Source organism: Gavia stellata, chromosome 14, assembly GCF_030936135.1.
Source record: "Gavia stellata isolate bGavSte3 chromosome 14, bGavSte3.hap2, whole genome shotgun sequence".
Taxonomy (NCBI): domain Eukaryota; kingdom Metazoa; phylum Chordata; class Aves; order Gaviiformes; family Gaviidae; genus Gavia; species Gavia stellata.
In genome coordinates, this window is record NC_082607.1 from 20,684,147 (window position 1) to 20,707,719 (window position 23,573).

The following is a 23,573-nucleotide window of genomic DNA, read 5'->3' on the forward strand; positions in this document are numbered from 1 at the left end:
ATTCCATTTGTTAGGTAAGTAGAGAATCTGGCCATAGTTAAGAATACTGAAGTGTAAAAAACCAAATGTGTAGTCTTAAACATTACAAAAACTATCAAAACATTCAATATTTTGAATTGACCTTTTTTCCCCCCTACATGTGTCTGTGTTGGCAGTGACGACAAGATTTCTAAACTGAGTTGTTGTTATTATTGTTCTGCAGTTGTTGGTTGGTTTTTTTTGTACATTTTTCTGAATGTGTTTTTTAAACAAAAGAAAATTACCAGCTTTTATAAAAAAGAAGGAGCTTGAATCCTTACTCCCAAAACACAGATACAAGGTTTTCCTTTATAAAAAGTGTATTGATTTTTTGCTATAAAAAGTGACCTATAGGGTGTCAAACCTGAAAACAAATTTTCACAGTGTTTTCAGTGTTGGCTGTTCACAAGGCATTACTGTTACAAACAGAGATAGAGAGATACCATAGGGTAGATACAACAATTTGTTACCAGCTAGCAGTATCTTTGGATCATATGTGAAAGGTGTTCTACTCCAGATAACTCAGCTGTCTTACATATTTTTTGCTTAATCATTAAAAAAAAACCCAAACAAACAACCAACCCAATATTTGAATCACTATTGTACTAACCTTACTTAGCATCTTACACAATCGTTCCTAATCTCATCCAAGCTTCTGCTAGCATGTTAAGCATCAAACCAGTAAGTCATTTCCCTTCCTGCCCTCCAGCAATAAAAACAATACTAGTTAGTATGCAGGTGCTAAAATCAGGGTGGCAAATGAGGAGCAGGTGAGCTGGCAAACGCTGGCAGCTTGGACAGGTGGAGAATATCATTTGCTCTACTTGAGCTTGCAAATTGGTCAGCAAGCGATCCATTTGCACACTTCCAGGGGGAGCTACTTTACTATCACTAGAAAAATTACATAGTTGCAGCGGAAGAGGAAATAATAGAAGAAAATGGGAAATGCACAGGATCATTGGCATATTGGCCCCTAATTGCTCGCAATGTCCATTTTGCATCCCTATAACTTGGAAGAATGGTATCCCTCTATCTCTATAGACTGGTAGGTGTTGATTTGTGGCACGGAGGATAAATCACAGAAAAAAAATGACATGTAACTGTGTCCTTTGTCTGATTTGAAAGCACCAGTCACCTATCTGCTTATTTTGGCAGAAGTACTCTACTGTATCTTAAACATAGCTTGCAATATGGACATTTAGCTTCGTGTCGCTTTACATGGAATCTCCAAGGGAGTCAGAGTCGTCCAAAGACAGAGGCAGATACAAGTCCTGTAGGAAGAAAGAAGAAGATGTTAACTCACACAATCAGCTTCCACCTTTGGTCATGCGTAAGGAAGCAGTCAAATGGTCCAGTTCCGCGCAGTTCGTAGGGACGGGGTGGAAGACTCGTGCGCTGGTCACTGGATGGGCTGACCAGTTGTCCAGGTAGTTCAAGGCTAAAATCAAGGCAGGTTACTTGCACAGTGGAGCAGGAGAATCTTGGTACCAGAAGAAAGATGACTGTTCCGTGATAAGTTTGAGAAGTATTTTTTTATCGCTTCTGGATCAATGTGTCCATTCTAGCACATGCATGACAGAGCAGGACCTTTCCTTAAACAGGTCTCTCTGAACCTAAGTCCATAATAAAGAGCTTTACCTTGATTTGTCAGCTACCCTTAGGACAAATCTCTAGGAAAATCACGGATTCCATGATTTATTCTTTATTTTAAGTCATTTCTGATCGATTAGAAGGGTTAAGAAAATAATCACAAGTTTATTATTTGGATCAAATGCTGAATGTAAAGCTTTTCCAGGGTCCCCTTCTGGGGTAGCCATCTTATTGCACTTCCTTAAAGTTCTGCATGGAACTAGGTACACAAATCGGCTCAAGGGCTAAAGCTCTCCTTGGACCTTTTTGAACTCTGACCCACACAGGTAATAACTGTGAGCAAAATGAAGAAAAGCCCAAATACACAGAAAGGAAATTCACAACAATCTTGATATAAGAAGAGGTAAAATAGGACTTTGTGGTGAACTCAACCTAAGCATTTATCGTTTGAGCTTTAGAGGGAAAAAAGAAAGGAGATTTCATCATAAGCAGGAAATTGCTCCTGGGAGGAAGACAATGATGCATGAATATTCTGGTAGCCTAAAATGCTACATTTGTGTTTGCTGATTGGCTTAAGTTAGTGGAGAAACTCACAGATGGATTGCCTTTGCCCTCGGCAGTGACCATCTATTACAAATGTTCTAGGGGCTTCACGGGAAAGGTCATAAATCAGGCAGCTGAAAACATACATAAAACATTAAAGAAGGTGAGTTTTACTTGTCTTTACCAGGAAGCAAATCCTCATCATCCTGAATGAGATAGCGTTTGGGAAGTATTTTAGATCCCTGAAGCAAAGGATGCAGTTTACAGCATTACTTTTGCTGGAATACACACAAGCATTTGTTGAATTCAGACTGTGGGCCAGATCCTGTTCTCAATTATAAATTAATAATAAATCTGGACCCATTGTGTTAAAATTGGTGCGATTCCTCAGACTTAGGCTGAGCAGCTGAGATCAGAGTGAAGTCCTGAGGAAAACATAGATTTCATTTGGATTCGGCTATGCCTTTGTTAAAAAAAGTCAAATAAAGCTGAGTAACTACAGCCTCTCCATATGTTGGGAACATTGTAAAGATCTGACTTTCGAGAAGCCAAAAGTCCACCTCAGGCTCTCCCAGTACCATTCAACCCCATGTCCAAAGGTATGCAGTCCGAAGTCTTACATGTAGGTGTAATCCAAAGCCCATTGGACTTTTGGGAATTCTTCCCATTGACTTCTCCGTGCTTTGTTTCACCGTCATGACAACTGTAGCCCACCTGCTGCTACCACTCCTCACTTTGAGAGAAAACATAATCCTCAAACAGAGTGAGTTCAGCCTGTGCAATCTAGACCGCAGTGGATTACATGTGGCTGGCTGACTGCAAAACCTCACCTCTATCAGAATTTTTTAATTACTCTTCCAGAATTTCAAGTCAATGCTTTCAAAGTCATACTTGGGCTGAGAGGTACGTTCTGATTACTAATGAGAAATCCCACTGACCTCCTCTCACACTTACATTTATGCCCAAGTTCCAATTTCTGTATCAAGTAAAGCCTGTTGGAAGCAACACTGTGGTTATTCCAGAAATGAGAAAGCCCATGGAAATGATAATCTGGACTCAGCGCAAAATGGCACTGAATAACAGGAACATAAAAAGCTGTGAGTGCTGATAATACCTTTTAAATAAATCAACACATGAATTATCGATGAGCCAGCACAGGTTTACTGATCTCTACTAGGATGCTGTGCTACCTGTTAGACACGCTGTTTGTTACCAGGAAAAAACAGCTACTGTACCAGAACACAATTACTACACCAGCTGTAAAAAATCACTTATTTCATGTAAAACAGAGCATGGCCTTAAATAATTAAAAAAATTTATTCTTGAGAAGCATCATGAAAGTGATGTTTTAGAGCTTCAGTAACGTTTGCATTTCTTCTGCTGTTTAATGGACCAGATTTGCCAACACTTAAGGCTTTTCAAGAGAGGAGGTTTTATATGAAGATCAATAACTTGTGAACTTTTTCAAATAGTGATACAAGCTCAGGGTTAAGTTATCTCTTCTGATCCCTATGGATGGTCTCCAGCACACATTAATAACTCCAGTGGAAGAAAACAGGCCAATGATTTGTTGTTCATCGTCTTGCTAGAGCCCGAAGTGACAACCCTTTTAGGTAATGGGCAAAATTCTCCACTGTTTCAACATAGGGAGTTGTTCTTCCAGAGAATATGGCCATGACTTAAATGTCGTACAAATCTGAGTAGAGTAAGGAAGAAACAGATGTAGTAAGGTATAAGAAACATAATACCTTGTGCTTACGGAGGCTCCCTGGGCTGGTAGGTGTGGAGATCGGGGACTGCTTTGATTTGGGTGTAGACAGCTGACTGCTTGAGGTCCCATTTGCTGTCGGAAGACAAGACAGAAGCTAGCAATCAGACAAGCAAGACATCTCCTTTGGGGAGATGGAAGGTATCCAAACATTTTACACAGAAATGCTGTAGTTTATTCATGTTAGGCAGGAGAAAAAAACCCAAGCAAGCAGCATGGATATTCACCCAACTTAAGGCTTTCAGCTGTTCAGGATAATTGACTGTAAAATACAGTGAAATACAAAATATATTGAAGGAGCAATATTTTACACTACAAATATTCACCAAATTGATCTAAGATATACATCACCAGAAAAACAGAAAGACAATTCCTATGTTCTCAAACAGTTTAATACAATTGAAACCACATGGCATTTAAGGGCATGAGTGGAACCCAGAGGCTGCAGATATCCTGGATCCTACACGAGAAATGGTAGATGTCAAATATACACATTACAAATTAGACAAACAGCTGCCTGGAATTCCCTGGATGTAGTTAGCTGTGGATGGCATTAAACGACCAAAAGAGCCCTTCTGAAGCCCTGGTGTAAGCGGAGGGTGGCATGTCCCTGTCCACCTCTCCGGGGAGAGGCCAGAGCTCCACGGTCTGCACCAGAGAAATGAACGTGGTCTATCAGGGGGAGGAACAGGAGAATCCCATCAAGTGACGATCCTCTTGCAAAGATCAAAATCTGGCCGTTTGGGTTGCTTTGTTTGTTCATGTTGCTTTGAAGAAAACATAGTTATTCTCCGTTTAAAATAATATGATTCATTTAAACCAAATGGATTTTGGGAGGGTCGTTCGTTGAGGCCTTCACAGACCTGGCTTTTAGTTAAAGTGAAGGGCCCCAGGTCTATGTCAGGCCAAGCCATTATGCATTTATTGGACTAAAAAGGAATCAAAGTAAATAGCATACTATGCAGAAAAATGAAGGGAAACAAAATGGAATAAGGATAAATTAATTCTTTCCTACCACTGATGTTCTTTGAAGTAAGCTAATGTCTTTGATAATTGCCAGGTGTCACAATACGTGTTTCAAAAGGACATACTTACACGTAGTGAACTTGGTCATTCACAGGTTGTGTATCAACTCCAGGGATACAGACCCTCTTGTTACCAGGGGCTGTAAACACATAGCTCCATCAGCACAAGCAGCATTACTTGAGGGAAGGAAATTCAAACTCATGCTGGCTGTGTCCAAGTATATTATTGTTTCTGGCTTTTTCGTTTTGCAATCCAAGCAGCAGCAAGCTGAAGGCCTTATGAGCTTTAAACTACATATCCCAATCAAGTCTACAGAAAGTGACATTTCCAAAACCTACTCCAGATGTTAACATATTCAGCACAAGCCACAAAACTAAGCCCCAAATATTTTGATTGTCATTTCCTTAAACGGCAATACTGTTGCCAGCCCTCCAGGTAACTATACAAATCCCTCCTCCTTTTAATGAAAGCATTTTTAATTGTGTTGAGGTTTCACACAGAGAGAGAAAGACAAGCATATAATGATTCAGGCTTGTTGTCCTGCTCTCTGAGTGCCCAACATCTCTCTATACCATTACTCTAACTGTAAAGGCGTACACACAGGAGGATGGATGATTTCAACTTATGGGACGTATGCTTTCAACCGCAACAGCTGAATATGCAAATCAGTTACTTTAAATTAAGCAAGTAGTTGAGCGTCTGGAGGAGACCTAAGAAGCGTATAAAGTATCATACAGTAAGAGGAAGGTGTGCGAGGGTTCTATTTTTAAGAGCAAAACCAGCATAACTCTTGCTTTAACACCTTATACAGCCTCATTCCTCTTCTCTGTTATCTTGTGAGAAAGAGGGGGGCAGTTAAGGTTCGTGGTATCACTGGCCCAAATGCAGAAGTCATACGTGTGAATTCAAGTAAGCGTAAAGAAACATGTGCTCTAAGCCACAGGACAAAGGAGGAGCTGCCGGTGTGTTACAGCAGCTCAGACTCAACAGACCCGTGGTGATGTGGGCCCTCTGTCTTCATAGCCATCGTTTCTATGCAGAAGGCGCTACTGGGAAGAGGAGGCTATTCATCACAGACGGCTTTTTCCCATTACAAACGCACCTTGCTGAGGAAATAGGTATTTCTTAAAAGGTGGTAGAAATAAGGATTTACAGATAATTGAGGAACAGAGTGACCCTCCACCTCCCCATTCCACTCAGACCATTCTTTATTGGTGGGGGGAAAAAAATAGTTATGGAAACCCCAGCGGTCCCTGCGCTGTGACGTGCCACTTTTCACTTTGCTCCAGTTCTACAAAGTGAGCTGCCCTCGAGGCTGGTGGGAAGAAAAGTAGAGTTCACTAACTGTATGTCATATAATGAAGGCAGTTTGGGGAAAAAAAAACTTGGATCTATGATTTTTTTTACCAAGTGACTTTGGGTTTTCTAGTAAAGAAAATGTGGGTTACAATAGTACTAATATAATCTGTATTAGCTAGAACCCATCTGTAACTTCTAAAATACCTCTTTCTTTCTTTATTTCCAATTGTCACTGATCCTGAGGCAGGAAGTAATCCTTCCTAAGATAAAGAATGATACTTAACAACTCTACAAAGAACCCAAATTTCCCTTCCACAAACAGGAAGACTGGAAGAACGGCTAACAGTCGGTGTGCAGCAAATAGATGTAATTGCTGCAGGGAAGGACATAAGTTCCCTAATACAATGAGACTTTTAAGTGCTACAGCAGGGATGTTAATATTTTATGAGCACCAATGACAAAACAGATGTGACACCCAAATCAGAAATCCAATGAGACAGATGTATATCATAACAAATACTCACAAATTGTTTTGCAGCAGGAGCAACAATTAAGAAGCCCAGTTTAATTTTCTTTGTCTCTGATAATGAAGAATAGTATTCATAACCAAACTTGCATGCATTTCTTTTGAACCCAAATGAAAGAAAATAACAAGAGGCGAAGAGCAGATCCCAGGCGGTGTATAACACTGCTGCTCCACTAAAATCTGCTGACGACTTGTGGCAGCTAAGGATCTCACATAAGCTCAGCTATTGGAAACCATTCTTTATAACCAGCTTTCATTTTAATTCATTTGGGCTTTTTCCACTGTGTTATTGTTTGAGTATTATGTCTTATTTTATGTCATTGTATTTGCTTTGCAACCTCAATTTACCATAAAGCCCCTTTATGCATATGGCACATCCTTTAATTGCATGAACATGTGCGCTACCTTGTTTCATAGGATCCTTACCCCCTTCAGTGCACAAGACCATTTGTACTCGGGAGATAAATCAGGCTTGTCCAGCAAATGAGAGGGAGGGTGGAGAATATAGCATAATATCATGTTTGAGATGGCTATGAGAGATCCAGGTAAACTGAATTCTCTGCCTGCTTCTCCCACAGATATTTTAGCCAAACTTCTCATATGCAATTGTTCCTTAAGTGTTGCTCAGGTTTGCTTGGATGACTGGGACTCTGGATCTGAATTTCCAGCAATGATAAGCACTGAGACCTGTAAATGAGGTTCATGAGGTCCATCTTTTGAACTCACATTTCTATCAATGAACAGAACTGGAAAAAGCAGGGCCCAAGGATCACAGTGAGTGCTCAAAAAGTGTGGAGATACCTCTTTTTCTATCAATTTGGAAAATAAGGTTAATACTCCTTGCTCCATTGGGGTTCCCAGGGTTCTGCAGATGAGCTCCTATTTTGAGAAGCACACGCTCATATATCACAAGAGTCGAGAGAAAGGACCATGAAATACATGGATAGTTTTGTCTCCAGGTCAGGGTTTGAAGTGTCACCGAGAAAATAGAGAGAGGCAACAACCAGAACAAGGACAGCATAAAGGAAATGTAGAAATAGCAACTCATTTAGTGAGCACAAGCCATCCTGCCCTCCAGGACAGAGGAGCCTGTGGGAAAAATAGAGACTCCATTGTAGTGTTTATTCAGGAGGGGAAGAATTCAGATTGCAAAGGCATCCTTTGCTCAGACACCTCCCAACTTCCAAGCACTCAGTTCTGCAGTGTTGGCACCCTTTTCTCATCACGTTTGGTGAGGGTGATCTCTCTGCTGGGTGCGTACCGTGGACTGTCAGCTAGCAGAACGTAAGTAAGTGCAAGTGGGATAACAAGCTGCTCTATCTTGTGTGCAATCCAAAAGACATCTGCTGCCTTTTTAACACATTCATATGTAATGACCCTGGGGAGCTAGATCTGCAGTCAGGACAGACTGACGTTCTGTGTCTGTTTTGCTGATTGCTGCTGCCTTGTGAATATGCTTTTGTCCCTCTATCCAAACCCTTCCATTAGAGGACTGAGAAGTTGAAGTCCTGCAGCAGTGCCGCAGAGCCCTGTCCGTAGGCTGCCTGAGCCGAACCAAGGCAAAGCTGGGGAAAGACTTTTTCAAATTTCAGCTCAGGTACCTGTGGCTTTGTGCTGCAAAGGACTAAGATCATGCTGGTTTTAAAAATCATAAACTCTCCTATCACAGCACGTGTATATATACAACTGAACCCTTGCTTGTTATGTGAATTACTGTAAGATAAATTCATATTTTTAGAACAAAGAAGCAATGGCAAATGACATCATTCTTTTCTCCCCTGTATTTCTCCCCTGAGATTCAGCTCTGTCTTTTGTTTGGTTTGACTTCTTATTGGAGTGGTCTGTTAAAGAAATTTTGCCAAACTTCTTCCTGACCCTACCCCACTTAAATCTCATGGACCATAGCAGCAGCACAGAGACTTACCTCCTTACGCCCAGTTCTCCTCTGTCGTGTTAGCAGGAGGAATCGGACGGTATACTGCAGGTGTAGTTCAGTCTGGATTTTATTGCTCTAAGCTATGTCATTTAGCAAAGCTGACTTCATAGAAAGAAGAATAGAAGCTAGAAATAACCATAGAAGCTTTGCAACTCCAATTCTGTGCTCTACATTGGGATCAGATATATTTGGGTCATCCCCAGTAGAGATCTTATTTTTTAAAGCACTAAGTCTGACAGGGACTCACAAGCTCCCTAGGAGACCTGCTTCAGTGATTAAGATGCTTATAATTGAAAAGTGTTCCTAATAGCTGATCTCTATATCGCTTATTAAAGATTAAATGAATGACCTCTCCTATCCCAGATAAACACACAGGAAAACTGATCCTTATCCTCTTTTTAATACTTCATATGCATTTGAAGACTGTTAAATTGTCTCTTCTCGATCTTCCTTTTTTCTAAGCTGAATCAGCCCACTTCCTTCAACATTTCTGAACCATAGGAAATTTCTTCTGGATTTTCTCTAGTTTGCTTGTGTCTTTCTTAGCATGTTCAGTCCATACTAAAACACAACCCGAGCTCAACTAAGGCCAGATAAAGACACCAATTTCTTCCAGTCTCAATTCATACCTGATATATGAGAAACTAGTTCAGCTCTACTAACTAACATTTGGGAGACAGAGAAGAGAAAGGCACTTGGATACATTCTTGTAGAGGGAGAAGTAAAATCCTGCTGTAATTTGCTAATCCCACCTTGCTGGAAGCAACATTTTGGGGGAGTTAGGTGGAGGATGTAGATGAAAGACTGCATCACAGCTCCAGCACCAAAGAGATGGGAAACCAAAGGATATATTGGAAGCCCAGTGGGAACAGCTGGCAAAGCAGCCAGTCAGACTGAACCAAGAGGTGAAAACAGCCCCATGATGGAATGATCAGCACGGTGGCTGGAGGAGTAGCTGGATCAAAACAGAAATACACTGGCATTGGTATATATATGGGTTGGAGGTTAATGAGAGAAGGAAGAAAGGATTGTCAGACACTGGAACAGGCTGCCCAGGGAGGTGGTGGAGTCACTATCCCTGGAGGTCTTTAAATGTGGATGAGGCGCTTAGGGACATGGTTTAGTGGTGGACTTAGCAGGGTTAGGTTTACAGTTGGACTTGATGATCTTAGAGGTCTTTTCCAACCTAAACGATTCTATGATTCCCCTTGGGAATGTAAGGACTGTGGTCTGTTATCATCTGCTTATAGCAAGACACTTCTTCATTCTTCATTCTTTCATTTAATTTTCATTCATTCATTCATTTAATTTTCACTCATTCATTTAAATGACTGTATGGTAAATAAAGAGATAAAAGTACCGTGCCAAGAAAACAGTGTTTAACATGTTTCTGTGGATTAGCTACCTCATTTTTTGAATATCCTTGAAGCTGAAGGGCTCTGGCTGCCTAGAGGGAATTGAGCTTTTCACAGTGAGGCCATGACACATCTAGGCAGGAGGCAAATTACCTCCGGCAGAAGGTAGCAATTCAACCAGGGAACTCGAATCGCTGCAGCTGGGAGCTGGCACTCTGTGCACTTGCACTTCTGTGCACAGCCTTTTGTGCTGACATTTTTTAATGAAGTATTTTGTTTATGTGTTCTTTGTTGCTCCGTGTTAATCCTTGTTATTTTGGAATGGGAACTGACAACTCACTTAGGCGGCTCACTACCAGGACTGCTGTAACAAGAGTCAAAGAACACATTACAGTTCACATCTAGCTGGTGATAGGAGCAATTAAATGGCTTAGAAGCTGCTTCCTTTTCAGTGCTAGATTTACAGACTTGCTACATATATTTCCTTCTGTATTCTGCTGTTGTTCTGACAGAGGTGGCCCCAGAGACCACAGTCAGGAGCAAAGCTTTGGGTGCTGTCGGGGGAAACTGGACTCCAGCCAGCAGTACGCTCTCTCTGTGCCTCTCCCAGAAAGCTAGTTATACCTGGATCTATGTTTCTCATTGAGAAGTAGATCACTAAATCCATAGGCAAAACCAGAAGGAGCAAAGGATATCAAAGATGAATGGAGATCACCTGGCACAGAAAGCACATCCCTACATAGAAAGCTTCCAGGCTGACAAATGAGCTGAGATGGGAATCTACGCAGTCTATGATGACGGCTAACACAGCATCAGGCCACACAGTTGTATTCAGTCACCTGCACAGCCTGACAGTTTACCGCAGCAGGACTGAATGTGCTAGAGAGTGTGCAGGTTGCTGGAACAGTCTCTGATCCACTGGAGTGTGGACAGTGGCCTTTGCTAGAGCTTGGCTTGCCTCCGTTGGAAGGTCTGGAGCACATGTCTTTTGTCTCTGGCAATCTGTGAGACAACAGCTTTGGTTTTAGCAATATTGTTCTCCAAATGCTTTCAGAATATACAAAAAGCCCCAAATAAAGAGCCTCGAAGCTCTTTCCCGTGCATGATTCCATGGGTAGTTTACAGAGCTCTGTATACAGATTGGTTATCACTGTCTTGGACGATCCATTGGGAAAGAAGGCATGAACAGCTTAAATGATGCACTCAAAGCCACGGAGTGAGTCAGTGGAGGAGACTGGAATAAAGCACAAGTCCCTGAGTACACCAGCCTGTGTGGAGGATAGCTGCTGCTCGGGCACAAAGCATTTCCACAGCTTTGAATGAGAAGTGTTTTATTTATGCTGACACATAAAGATCAGAAGTGTTCCTACAGTGAGTGGAAGGGAAAGCGGATGCAATGTTTGCATGCTGTCAACATTACATCATCAGAATTAGCGCTGGCAAGCTCTGCTGAAGCAGTTTTTTCCATTCTCTCTGGGCTATAACAGTGACTTACTACTTTTGTGCACTATCTGCTGGCAGCATCGAAGCTCTTGCCAAGGAGCGAGGCATGGTTGTGCGTACACAATCTGCTTTAAGCCTTAGCTGCCTCTGTGGGCAATGCATGCGGACCACTCTCCACAGGTAAATCCACTGCATTCTCATTTTTGCTGCTTATAAATAATGTACCGTTTTCCCATGTGCTGTAACAGGGAAATGGAATAATTAGGGTGAGAAACGGAAGAAAATAACATCCTTTTCTGTAACTGCGGTGTGCTTGTAACGAGGAGGGTTCAGACTTGAAGCATGGAGCAGCATGGAGATTTACTTCAGAATCTGCATTTACATCAGTGCCCAGATATGTCACAAGGGCCTTAAACACTGCGGTGGAAAAAACAATACAGAAACCTACATGGAAAAGAACTGAAAAAACCCAGAAACTAGTAACATCGACTCAAGGAAACTCCAAGTTCTGATATGACAATCACAGCAGAGTGAAAGACAGAAAATACAGAAGGTACCAATGGGTAGGAGATCAAACACAAAGCAGAAATATTTAATATACTTGAAATAAAACTTCTTTTAAATCCTTTCCAAATGAAATAGGTGAGAATGCTGAAAAAAAAATGGGTCAGATCATCTTTTATTAATCAGGCTTCATTCAGCATTCCTTGCCTTTTTGATGTGATAACTTCAAAATCCAGCTAAGCCTGTTGATTGTTTATGTAAATATTGACTCTCAAGTAATGTGTAGACCCACTTTCTCTATTACAAATTCAAGGGACAAGAACACAAGAGGGTATTCTTCTTTTCTCTCTGTCCTAAGAAAACAACTGTCTTTGATTACCTTTCCAGTGCTCAGAGAGTTCAGTCATTTTTTATTCTCATTAAGCAGGAGAGGCTGCCATTTTCTCCTGTACTGAAATCACAGGAAAGTACGAAAGGCCCTTGTCTAGATGGATTAAAGAAACCTGATTTGTCCTTCATTACTGGCTTTAACTCCAGGAGCTGGCTATTGTTCAGAATTTCTGGTTATTTTAATCTCCTTCTGAAAGGCTCTGCTAACGGTGTTCATTAAACTTCATCAGATGACTCACCATTTTGTTCCTGTGACTCATTCAATCAGTTAAAATCAGGAACACAATAGTTGCTGTTTCACATTAGACTATATGTTCATGCAGTAAAGTCTAGTTCTGATGGTAATTAGCATCTGAAGCTTATGGAGAAGGTTTAAATGCTGTCTCACAACTTATGCATGAGGACTCCCAGATCATTGAATGGGAGTTGTTTGGGTTTTTTTAAATCAACAACATATTTTCCATCATGCCTTCAATGTACCTATGCAACTTTACCATGCATTTGGGATTGTAAAAGCTTTTTAGATTATAGCAAGCCTGAGTTTAAGAACAGCCAACACTGGAACTTTGTAGGGTAACTCTGAATGCAGAGTCATCTTACAGAGAAATAACTTTTTTAAAATCACAGTGTCTTGGCATGTGCCAACCAATTTCACATTGTCTCTTTAAGCAGCTGAAGAACATCAAGAGACCCTAAACAAATTAAGTGCTTCCTGGGGAAAATCTTTCTGAATACTGTCAGGAGAATTTTATGTCCAGTAATCCAGTATCTACTGGTGGTCAACTGTTGTGTGGTGTTCACATGCAATATGCAATGTGTTACCATGAAGGTGAAAAGCAATTTCTGTTTTATATCACCTGTGTTAATACTGTGGGTCACTTGAATTTAAGCTATGAAGCTCTCCTGGAATCCTGAAGTGCTTATTTGGTGATTTGGCCATTTTAGTGAAAGGCCATGTCTGGTCTCTTTTGGAAAAAAACCAGGCAGACAGATGACACACCTCTCTCCATCATGACTCTAAAAACTATCGATTACCAGAAGTGTGATATTCAGCCCGGCCTTTAATTTATAGGCTCTGCAGCTCTCCAGGTGTGCTACACCGCCAATCCAGCTCCTACTGAAGAGGGAGGGAGGCATTTCAAATGGTGCAAGCTGCTGCAGCAAATCAGGATTCCCATTTTCCTTCTCTTCTATTACTGAATGAATGTCTCAGTATCACTGCAATAAACCCATCACCAGTTCACCAATTGCAAGGTCATTGGTCTTCTTTAAATAATGATTAGAAGAGGACACTTCTGACCTGTACAATAATTTAACATTTGCATTGCACAGGAGGTTATTCTAAATCAGTCTGTATCTATACGGAATATATGGGAGCACTGAGGGCCTTGATTTCCTCCCTGTGAAATGGAAACATCTCCTTTTAAAATTTCGTTAGGGCAGGAGGTTGTGAGACTGTGGGTGATACGACCTAAAGCCACAACTGCACTTCACCGACCGGAGAATTCCTGTCCAATAGTTATTAAGTGCCCCTGTACACTAGCACCAGCTTCTTGTTTTTAAAAAATGCCAAAGTTTCATATGCAAACAGCCAAGGTCAGTGTATCCAAAACCACACCGTACGTGTTTTCTTCTTGAGCACAGTTAATATTCAGACATCAGAAAACAATCACTCACCATCTTGATGGTTACCTGAATCGGCTGGAGACTTGCTCCGGCGCATGGGGGCTGGACTCTTTGCTGAGCTCTTCTGAGGGGTGGGAGATGACTTACTGCCCGTGGCAGTCGCGGGGCTCCCTTTCATCACCCGGCACTCTAAGGAGACAGACAGCAATCGTGGTTATGTCCCTACCTGCTCTCGCTGCCTGTGGACACCAGGCATGAAACACCCATGGGCAGCTTAGTGCTTTGTCTCCAAAGAGCTGTAGAAAACATCAACGGCAAGGGAAAAGCTGGTATCTCCACCTTTTCTCCAGAGCAGGAAGGAGACTTTTTAGGGGGAGGGCAAAAAGAACAGCTTTGCTCCGTTAGAGGAAGCGCTGAGACAGTGTACGTCAAGATCAGGCTGGCTCCCTAGCAGGGCCCATCTCCGTACCTGTGTCCTACCAAAGATTTTCTGCCCTTCCCCTTGCCTTGGTTCTCACCAGCTAGTGAGCACAATGAAAATGGTCAACACTGACGGAGGGAAGAATCAGGTCAAAAAAACAATTGCTGTAACCCTTCCATGAAGACCTAGTAGTAGGAATGAGGAGTGCAATTTATGCAGGTGCAGAAAGCCAGCAAACAGCTCATGGCATGACATAAAAGTCTCTAAGTGGCAGATGGGACATCTGCCCCAGGAGGCTTTCACCCAGCCTGAATCAACCTCTTCTGCGGTTTCAACAAACTGCAACTTTTCAGATGCGGAAAGCAAAGAAGACAAAATGGTTTTACAAAACACATCCTCTGTCCTGGCCACTCATCCCTTTCAGAAAGCTTTGTATAAACAAGTCTAGTAGATTTATGTATTTAAGGACATGAGCAGATGAGAACCCCAACTGTGTTTTCTTAAAAAATAAATAGGCCAGGAAGAGTGGAAAATGTAAACACGATCTACAGTGTCCTGCAGAAGGGAACTGAAATGCTAACAAACCTCTGTGTGTCCCAGGATTTCAGGCATGCCAGATCTTCAAAACCAGGGTTTATTTACATTGAGAGCTAACAGAAAAAGCACTTTCCACCCCTCAAGTTATTAACTTAACCCACTTAAGAAGGTGGCAATAAAAAGGGGATTTCCTTTGTCAAATTCTAACTGGTCTCACCTCATCTCCTACAAAGATTGTCCTCACCAAGATGTGAAAAACAGGTCTTTTTTTACAAACGTGAATTAGATGTTCCACAGACAGACAATTTTTTATGGAAAAGTTCAGCTCAGCGTGCATGGGCTGAACTGAGGGATCCCTTGAGTGGATTCCCTAATGGGAATCAACTAAGGCAGCACATAGTAGATAAATAATTGGTCAACCGAAAACAAGCTGTCTGACCTAAATGTATGTGTTATTTACTTACATATCAGTATATCTATGAAAATGTAATTGCCTTAAATCTTTCCCCAGGCTTTCCTCATTCTCAGACAGTCAAGAGTCAGTGTCGTCTTCTTCCAGATGGTTTGCAAGAGAGTTTGCTGTTGGGTCATGCAGTACAAGAACATGAAGAGAGGATGCCCTGTGCTCCAGGGATATTGCATGGCAATAATTAAACCTACAATGAGTTTATTCTCTCTCCTGCTAAATGGATTTTGGAAACTGTAAATCAGGGATAGAACAAGTGGTGTGGTTTTATTTCAAAGGTACTTGACTTCTCACAGATGATGCCCCAGAAAGGCTTGTAGGGTTCCAGCACTGATATAGCCCCAATTTTTTATACATGAAGAGCAGTAATGACTCAGGGGGGGAGGTGTGGCAGGTAGGCTATCCCTCCTCGATACTAAAGAATATAGTGTTTGATGAGACACTGTGAAAGAGCCACTAGGGAGAGCGTGCAAATAACTGCTCCTGGTGTTAACCAGCCAGGCCAAAACATGGGGAAAAATCATCTTCAGTCACTGCAGAAGTAATATTTTTCAAGGCTCTTACATATAGCTGTTTAACAAAAACAGCGCAACATTTTGATCTTAGAGCAAGATTCGTTTGCCGAGCCATAGGCACCAAATGCTACGTGAGATACACTAGCGTTCAGCCTCCCCGGAGCAGAGTGGGTCTCCTGGTGCCCCTGTGTGATATCTGTCAATCACGTATCACGTGGGTATCTCAGAAACCAAGGGGGTCTCAAAGGGTGTCAGACATCTGTGTTTAGTCACCTGAATTACTCCCTAAAAAAATAAACCTAAAAAGTTAAAATACTTTACGTTGTGTCTTTTTCAAGAGTTTTCAAATGAATTTTCTTCCCAGGGGGAGTAATTCCTTGAAAAGAAACTCAGCTTTGCATTTTCCAGCACAGAAAGGCTGACTGAGGAATTCCTCCAGCTCAGCCGCTGGCAAGTGTCACTACACCCAAGGCAATCACTGAGCACTTGCACATCTTGAGACAAGGTTCTAAAGGTGGAGACCTGACTGTGCTGAAGTTAGTGTAAACAGGCCTCTAAACATCCCCGGGGGCATGACATTTCTGTGGGCTGATGCTGAAACCAGTGGGTACGAATGAGACAGTGCAACGTCATCTGGAAGGTGCTCAGCAGCAGGGATTACAGGGCGGAAGCTGTGGTGGGCGGTCAGGAGCAAAAAGATGACATAATCCTCTCTTATGCTATTTCTCATTTTGTTTCCTGATGTCCTGCCAGAGTGAACATAATAACCAGCAATCCAAGTGCATGTCATCCAAACAGGCAAGAAGAAGTACCCCATGACAGAGGAGATTTTAATAAGTGACATTCAGCTGCAAGACCTCAGGACTCAGTTCTCCTTGCAGCATCTGACTCATAACAAGGAAGGATGATGGGTGTATAATGGGAAAATGCTGCGGGCTAATAGCTCCTCATCTGCTTCTTGAGAGGTGCAGGGCACCCCTACTCCCCTGAAAATACCACTGAGAGCTGCAGTTACTCGGTGCCTTCTCAAGAGCAGGCTTGGCTTATTTTTGTTAGAGAAATCCAGCTGGAAAAATCAGTAGTAACCAGGAGTGTAGGCAGAGCGCTGGGCTTCCCATCAAGTTGTTCTGCTAGGATTGCATCCAAACTGTTTTACAGTGTGGAACTCCCTGTGGAGCTGACTCAACCGCCGAGTGTTAAAAAAAATATGAAGCTCAGGTTACAGATCACTTCCCCAGCCTGACACAGGCTTTATTCTCTGCCTGCAAAGTTTCAGCTGAACCTTGGAAACTTTCTTTGAATTACCCAAGACCATCAAGTGGGTTCATCTGGAGTACACAGGTCAGAAGTACCAGCATCAACTAAAATCAAGCTTGCAAAGGAGTCATAAAAATACAGTGTTTGAAGATTAGAGGCTGCTTGACTTCCTGGTGTACAGCAAAAGTCTGCTTTGGTCTTCAACACCCAGCCAGTTTGTAGCATTTAAGACAGTATGGGGCTCCTGTTCCTTATACAGGATACCTAGAGCTTTGGGAAATGAGCCTGAATGTTAGGAGGCCACATTTTCTTCTAGTCTAAATGGTCAAAGTGACATTAATTTACTCTTGCTGCACTCACTGGCACCAGCAGACAGCCTGTGCTGTTGGTGTATGCCGTTGCCAGGTGGGGTAGGTGGTAACTCCTACATACAGGCTCTGTATATTCTGTGAAATCAAAGATTTCATGCCTTAATTGATCATAGAGACTCACATTATTAAAGATCCATGCTTGCAGTTGTAACAGGGACAAATAATGGGGCTGTCCCAGTCCCCCCCCTAAAAAGGGAATTATTGCCCTGCTTTTTGAATCAGCGGAAGAAAGCAGTGGGGAGAGTGATTTTTCTTTTAACTGCGCTTGTTCCCGTTTTTTAATATTCACATGTGTACATAAGGACAAGAGTCCTTCTACTGTTTAGTTCTCAAGAAAAATGTATCTTATCTGACTGCAACCGGATAAAATTGAAAGGATATACACTACCAGATTTTGCAGTCAATGTCAAATGGCGTAGAGTCCATCTATTCTGACTAGGGCTACCTCAGTCAGTATTTGCCCGATTATAACATCCACTGACTGTACAAGTATCACAAAAGGATGTTAAATTCCATGTACTAGGTCTTAAAAAACAGTACAAAAACATGCAGCATTATTATCTGATACAAGCAACTGAATGGAAATCAAATAAAAACAGCAAATGGAGAGCAGTGTGTGTTTGTTACCGCTTTCATCCAGAGAAAAGTCATCCTGTGCATAACGGAATTTTTCTGGACCACAGGCGATAAACACATCATCATCCCCAAAGAAATCGTGGAGACAGGTCACCTACAGAGAGAGCAAAGTCATTCATTTTATTTTTAATTGGCAACATTCTGATGTGACTTAGTTTTAATTTGAACAGGAGGGAGCTGCCTCTCTGCTGCTGCCCCCATCCCAAGCCTGGGAAGCCTGCTGCACAACACACAGCTTCTCTGGGCAAGTCAAGTGTAAAAGTGTAATTAAAAAAAAGAGAAAAAAAAAATCCCAACTACCTTGCAAATTCTATGAGTTATGGCATTTCCAATCCATTCAGCAGCTGACAGAATACATTCATCACCCTAATGAATGACACAGGCATTCCTGAGCTACTCTAAAATAAGAAGGGGGGGTGTCCCCATGCCACGTCGGGAGGCAAGGCTGTGACACCGCGGCCCATGCTGATGAGTATCTTCGTACCAACAGAGCCTAAAAACTCAAAGAACCACTAAGATGGCAAGGAGCTGTTGGGCACAGCACGGGTGCAGAAACGTGCCTCTTCCTGAGGAGGCGATCTTGACGCTAGGTTTTAAAGCCAAAAGGTTTATCTGCGCCATTGAGGGGGAGACCCAAAGTATCGCTGGACGCCCTTCCCACCCAAGGATCATTTAAATCCACAGGTTTCCTCCAGATGTTGTCTCTCCTTCTCCCTGCTTTTGCCACCCAGACACAGGATGATAAAGCACTGTTCCTCACTGCAGAGCTGCCCATCCCACAGGTCGAGTGGTGGGGAAGGCGGTTACCGAGTGGGAAAGGCACAAGCCAGGGGAGGGGAGGCGTGCGGCAGCAAAGAGTGTGGACGCTCTGCCCTAGAATGGCTCTGCGGGAAAAGGAAAAGCAATAGCTTTCAGTCACCTAAAGCTAAGACCCCTGTCTGGGGACACCACAAAAGCAGGATGTAGCAAGCTGTTTGAGATAAAGGGAAGACATGGTCATGCTGGCTAATGGCTCTTGCTTCTCTTTTTTGCTATCCTAAACAGGAGGAAATTATATCTTGCAGTACCTGGAGCTCCACACCCGTGCCTTGCCTTGCAGCATCGGATAGAAGCAAAGCACAAGATGTGGGAGCTCCAGAGATTTAATCAGAGACCTGATATCTTAGAGTTTGGAAATCTGAAAATGCATGGCAGGTCGCTGGAAGCTTGCTATCAGGAGAAAAGTTTAAAATGCCATCGCGCTGGGAACTAGTCGCCATATCCAACTGGCAGAGATCTGTAACTCTCCCTACTACTCTACTGAAGACCTGTTGTTTTAACAATATTTTTAACAAAATCAAGAGGTGAAGAACCAATATTCATCACAAAAGACAAGCAAAACGCCTGATGAGGTACAGGAACAAAGAAAATGAAGGAAGTTCTAAAGACTTTGAAAACATGTCCTAGTGATAAATCTTATTCAAAGGGTGGGCTGACTGTTGGGACACAAGGGCACATCAGGCTTGCGTCTTTCTCTTCTGTCCTCCTACTTCTCTGTAATTAGCTGGGAGATGAAGTACAGGATGAAATTACCATCTGCCACTGTCCTCCCAGCTGGCTGAGGAATATCATCTCACTGACTGGTGGACAACTCAGCTCTCTATACAGCTAGAGGATCCTATTTAATTGTTTCCCATAGTGTGGGGCATTACAAACTTTCTAGGGATATCTGAGTGACCTGGGACAATAGCGATGCCTGTGGTTGACTTCTACTCTTTTTCTGCAATATAATATACGTGAAGGCGTTGTTCCTGAGTTACTATGTTTTGATTTGTTTGAAATAGGACTCAGATTTCTTATGTTGTGTTAGGAAATGTTCTTGTGGAGCATGCAAGTACATGGAATGGATATTCTCTAGGCCTCTTGGCTGCAGACACCTACTTCATACTTGCATGCTATTGCAAGGAAATGGGCCACCGCATGCTGTCCAAAGTTGCCATCATAACGAGAACTGAAGCCCCATGAAGATGTTCTGGGACATGTTAAGACCTCGTGTTCTGTGCTGCCTTTCTAAAGTAATGGGCCTGGCTCTGCTGCAGCTCACTTTCAGCTGGAGCACGCTGCGGGAGGTTCAACCTCTCATCCCTGTCTTCTGCCATCTGGCATTAAATACTGACAAATGAAAGGATATACAGGTTTTGCTCTGACTGAAAAAGACTGTGGCTGCAGTCTCATTAGACGTTGCCTGTCCAGATCCCAGCCCACATGGGTGTGGGAGACAGTAAGACACTGAGCCCAGCAGACTCCAGGTGTCTGCTGAGGACATTTATGGCTTTGCTCATTTTAGTGGGAATATCAAGAAGGGCTGAAAAGCAACACATTCCTACAGAATGTCTCTCCGCTTAATACCACTAGCACTTCAAGCAGGTCATACCTTTCCACCTGCAGGTACTTAGGGGCAGGAGACCTTAGTACCACTTGCCTTCCCCTCTACCACTTGTGCAGGGGGTTGGCCAGCAAAGCTGAGAGCACTGCTGTGCATCTTTGGTACCAGCCAGGACAGTATTGCTGGTGACCATTCAGAATCCACTTTTCTAGGTGCTGCGGTGTGAATAATTAGCCATTCAGATCTTTACACAGTTACCAGTGAAATAATTGATGCGATTACACAGCAACAAGATAACTGTGCCTATGGTAACTCCACTGGAACCAGTGGTAATCACACAGTAACTCATGATAATGGTATTGTTTATCTCCACGTACCTAAAGTTAATCCGCATAATCTCAGTGCAACAACTAGTGGAAAATGTGCTCATCATTGCTCTTTAGAGAGATCCATAAACACCCAGACTTGTCATCAGTATCTTGTAGAAAATTGCCTTTTATTCAGGCTCCTGGCAAGCTGATAGGTGCTCTTCTGAGGCAAAGAAAGATGATGCTCTCCCATCTTCAGAAAATGCTTTGAAAACTCATATGAAGTGGAAAGTAACACTGTTATTTTGAAGATGAGAAAAACACTATCGAGAAAATGTTGAAGGCCCAACTTCAAAGCCTTTGTGTAGCTATTCAAGAGGCGAGTGTTCAGCACAGCCCCTGCCTCCAAAGGCTAGAGGGACAACAAAGTACCGCTATCCAATTGACTTTGCCTAGAACTTCAGCCTGAGCTCCTGACATCCCAGCCATATACTGACTAAGTACTGGGTCAGGAGGAGAAAAAAATGCTCATCTGCAGACACACCAGAGTGGAACATCTCCAGCACCAGCCAGCCTGGTGCAGCCTACCAGCCACACATCTGAGCACCCGGGTGAGGCCAGGGTAAACGTGGTTTTTTTAAAGTTCCATTTTTTCAGGAGACTATTCCAAGCAACTGCAAGATTGGCACTGATATTTATAATGGAGGTATCGGGCTGACAGCTGATGCCCAGTGTTTTGGCATCTCTGGGCACTGGGTCTTTACAGAGGGTAGATGCACTGCAAGGGACTGGTAAGAGCACTGGAGATAACCGTGGGGAAACTTACTGGGGACAGAGCTGAATTTCCATATCTACTGATCCATTTGAGCTGGACTGTGAAAAGTTAATTTCAAGCTCTAATAAATCAGCTATAAGGAAGGCTTTTGGCTATCTTAATAGGGCTCAGTATTTCACACTGGTTAATATAATGTATAATTAAAGCACTGCCTAAGAGTGCCAGCCCTGGTTAAGATGCCAAACATTAGTGAAAAGCTTGCTTTTCACATTGGCATGACTTTCAAAATGGAGCAAGCTGAAATCTGCTATGGCTTTGATCAAAGGTAAAATTTTCTTTGCAAACTTGAGTGAATTCCAATTTCTGTTTGCTTAAAATTAGGTGCAAAATAGTTAATGTTACCTATAGAGAATTCTCCCACAGCAAAGATGATATTTCAAACCAGAGCTTGGTATTACAGTCCTCGCCCTGAGGATGTGTGGCACTGATTCATTTGCAAATAATTGGGTTTGGCTCAACACAAAAGTTCCCATTTGAATGCTAAGTACTATACTTATGCCATGGAAAAGACTCATGGGTTGCTTAGCTCACCCTTCAGTACAGAAACCACTGCGCAGTTAAACGTAGGGCAAAGCTAGATCACAACGTAAGGGTTCAAAAATTTCCCAGCCTTTTAGATGAAATCAGAAAGAACCCACGCGTACTTTTATTGTGTCCAGGTCATAAGTCAAAGGGCGTCTTTTGTCCTTGAACTCCCCACAACCACCACAAGCAAAAAGAAACTCCAGGCAACCAAGAAAGCCTTCAGATCAATGGCCCAAACGTGATGGAAAACTACCAGCACACACAAGGATAGAAACCTGATCATGTGTCAAGCAGAGATACTTGCAATTCACTTTGCTGCATTCTTGTCCCTTCAGATAGAAGGTTATTATGTGTATTTGATAATTATGAACAACTGGCTGGATGAGTACTGAAGGCTGGTAAAGAAATTAGATAATCTACCTGTTGAGGTCCTAATATTCAGGAAACAGTAACTTCTGTATTTGCTATATTTGTTCCCTTTTTTTTCCTGTTGTAACTTCCACTATTAAGAACTCACCACAACATGGTAGAAAAGCCAGCCAAAAACCAACCCCACTCTCATTAAATAGTGCAAACCATCGCAAAATTCCGAAAATAACAGGTGTCACATGTTATGCAGTTTTAGCTATGTTGCTTATGTTCACCATGTGTGTGGTATTTTCTATTTACCTTTTGTTTATTAAACTTCAATCCTTGATCATTACTGTATGTCCCTGAAACATGCCCTGTATGTCTACATAAAGTCGCTGGAGTAAACTGTCTTTGTGAAAACACGCGACTTAAGTACTGGATCTTACAGCACCAGAGCCAGCTTGCCTGAGTGGTGCATAGAAAGAGAAAACCACCAGAAACACCAGGAGAAAGCCCTAGACATGCTCATCCCTGAAGGACGTAAAGCTAAAGAGGACGCAAGCTGGGAAGCGGGACCATGGGCTGCTCTGCTGGGATAGCTGGTTCCAGACCTTATTAGCCAGTATGGAACGTTTCAGGGTTGTTCTTGACAAGCAAGGTCAAACCTCTACCCTGCATTAATTGTTTTAGGGGTTTTTAGTGACTCCAGAATAACCTTATAAGTCTTCTTATCTCCATTCTTCAAAAGCCTTTTTTCCTCATGTTTTCTCAGTTTTAAAAAAAAAAAGTACAAGTCTCCCCCCAAGCAGTCTGGACTGTTTTGAAAGTATATGGTCTGCTTTGGCTTGCTCTAATCTACTATTCTAATTGCATCCAATAATTAACCTGGAACACCATGAAAACCCTGAAAGAAAGTCCACATCAACAAAAATTGACCCCAGCTGATAACCTGAAAATCATTG

At 42.4% G+C, this 23,573-nt stretch overlaps 1 protein-coding gene across 2 annotated transcripts in view; it reads right to left on the reverse strand.

Annotated features, from left to right (window-relative positions):
- Positions 1-1,203: 1,203 nt before the first annotated feature.
- DCX (doublecortin) overlaps positions 1,204-23,573 on the reverse strand; it is a 73,676-nt gene continuing 51,306 nt past the window's right edge. The window contains exons 3-6 of one of the 2 annotated variants that reach the window (XM_059824446.1): positions 18,219-18,321; positions 14,091-14,213; positions 3,900-3,994; positions 1,204-1,289 (exon numbers count right to left, since the gene is read on the reverse strand). In XM_059824446.1, the coding sequence (XP_059680429.1) occupies positions 1,233-1,289; positions 3,900-3,994; positions 14,091-14,213; positions 18,219-18,321 (378 nt within the window). In that variant the 3' untranslated portion in view covers positions 1,204-1,232. Of the gene's footprint in view, positions 1,290-3,899; positions 3,995-14,075; positions 14,214-18,218; positions 18,322-23,573 lie in introns of both variants that reach the window. The other variant, XM_059824445.1, reaches the window with a different exon arrangement.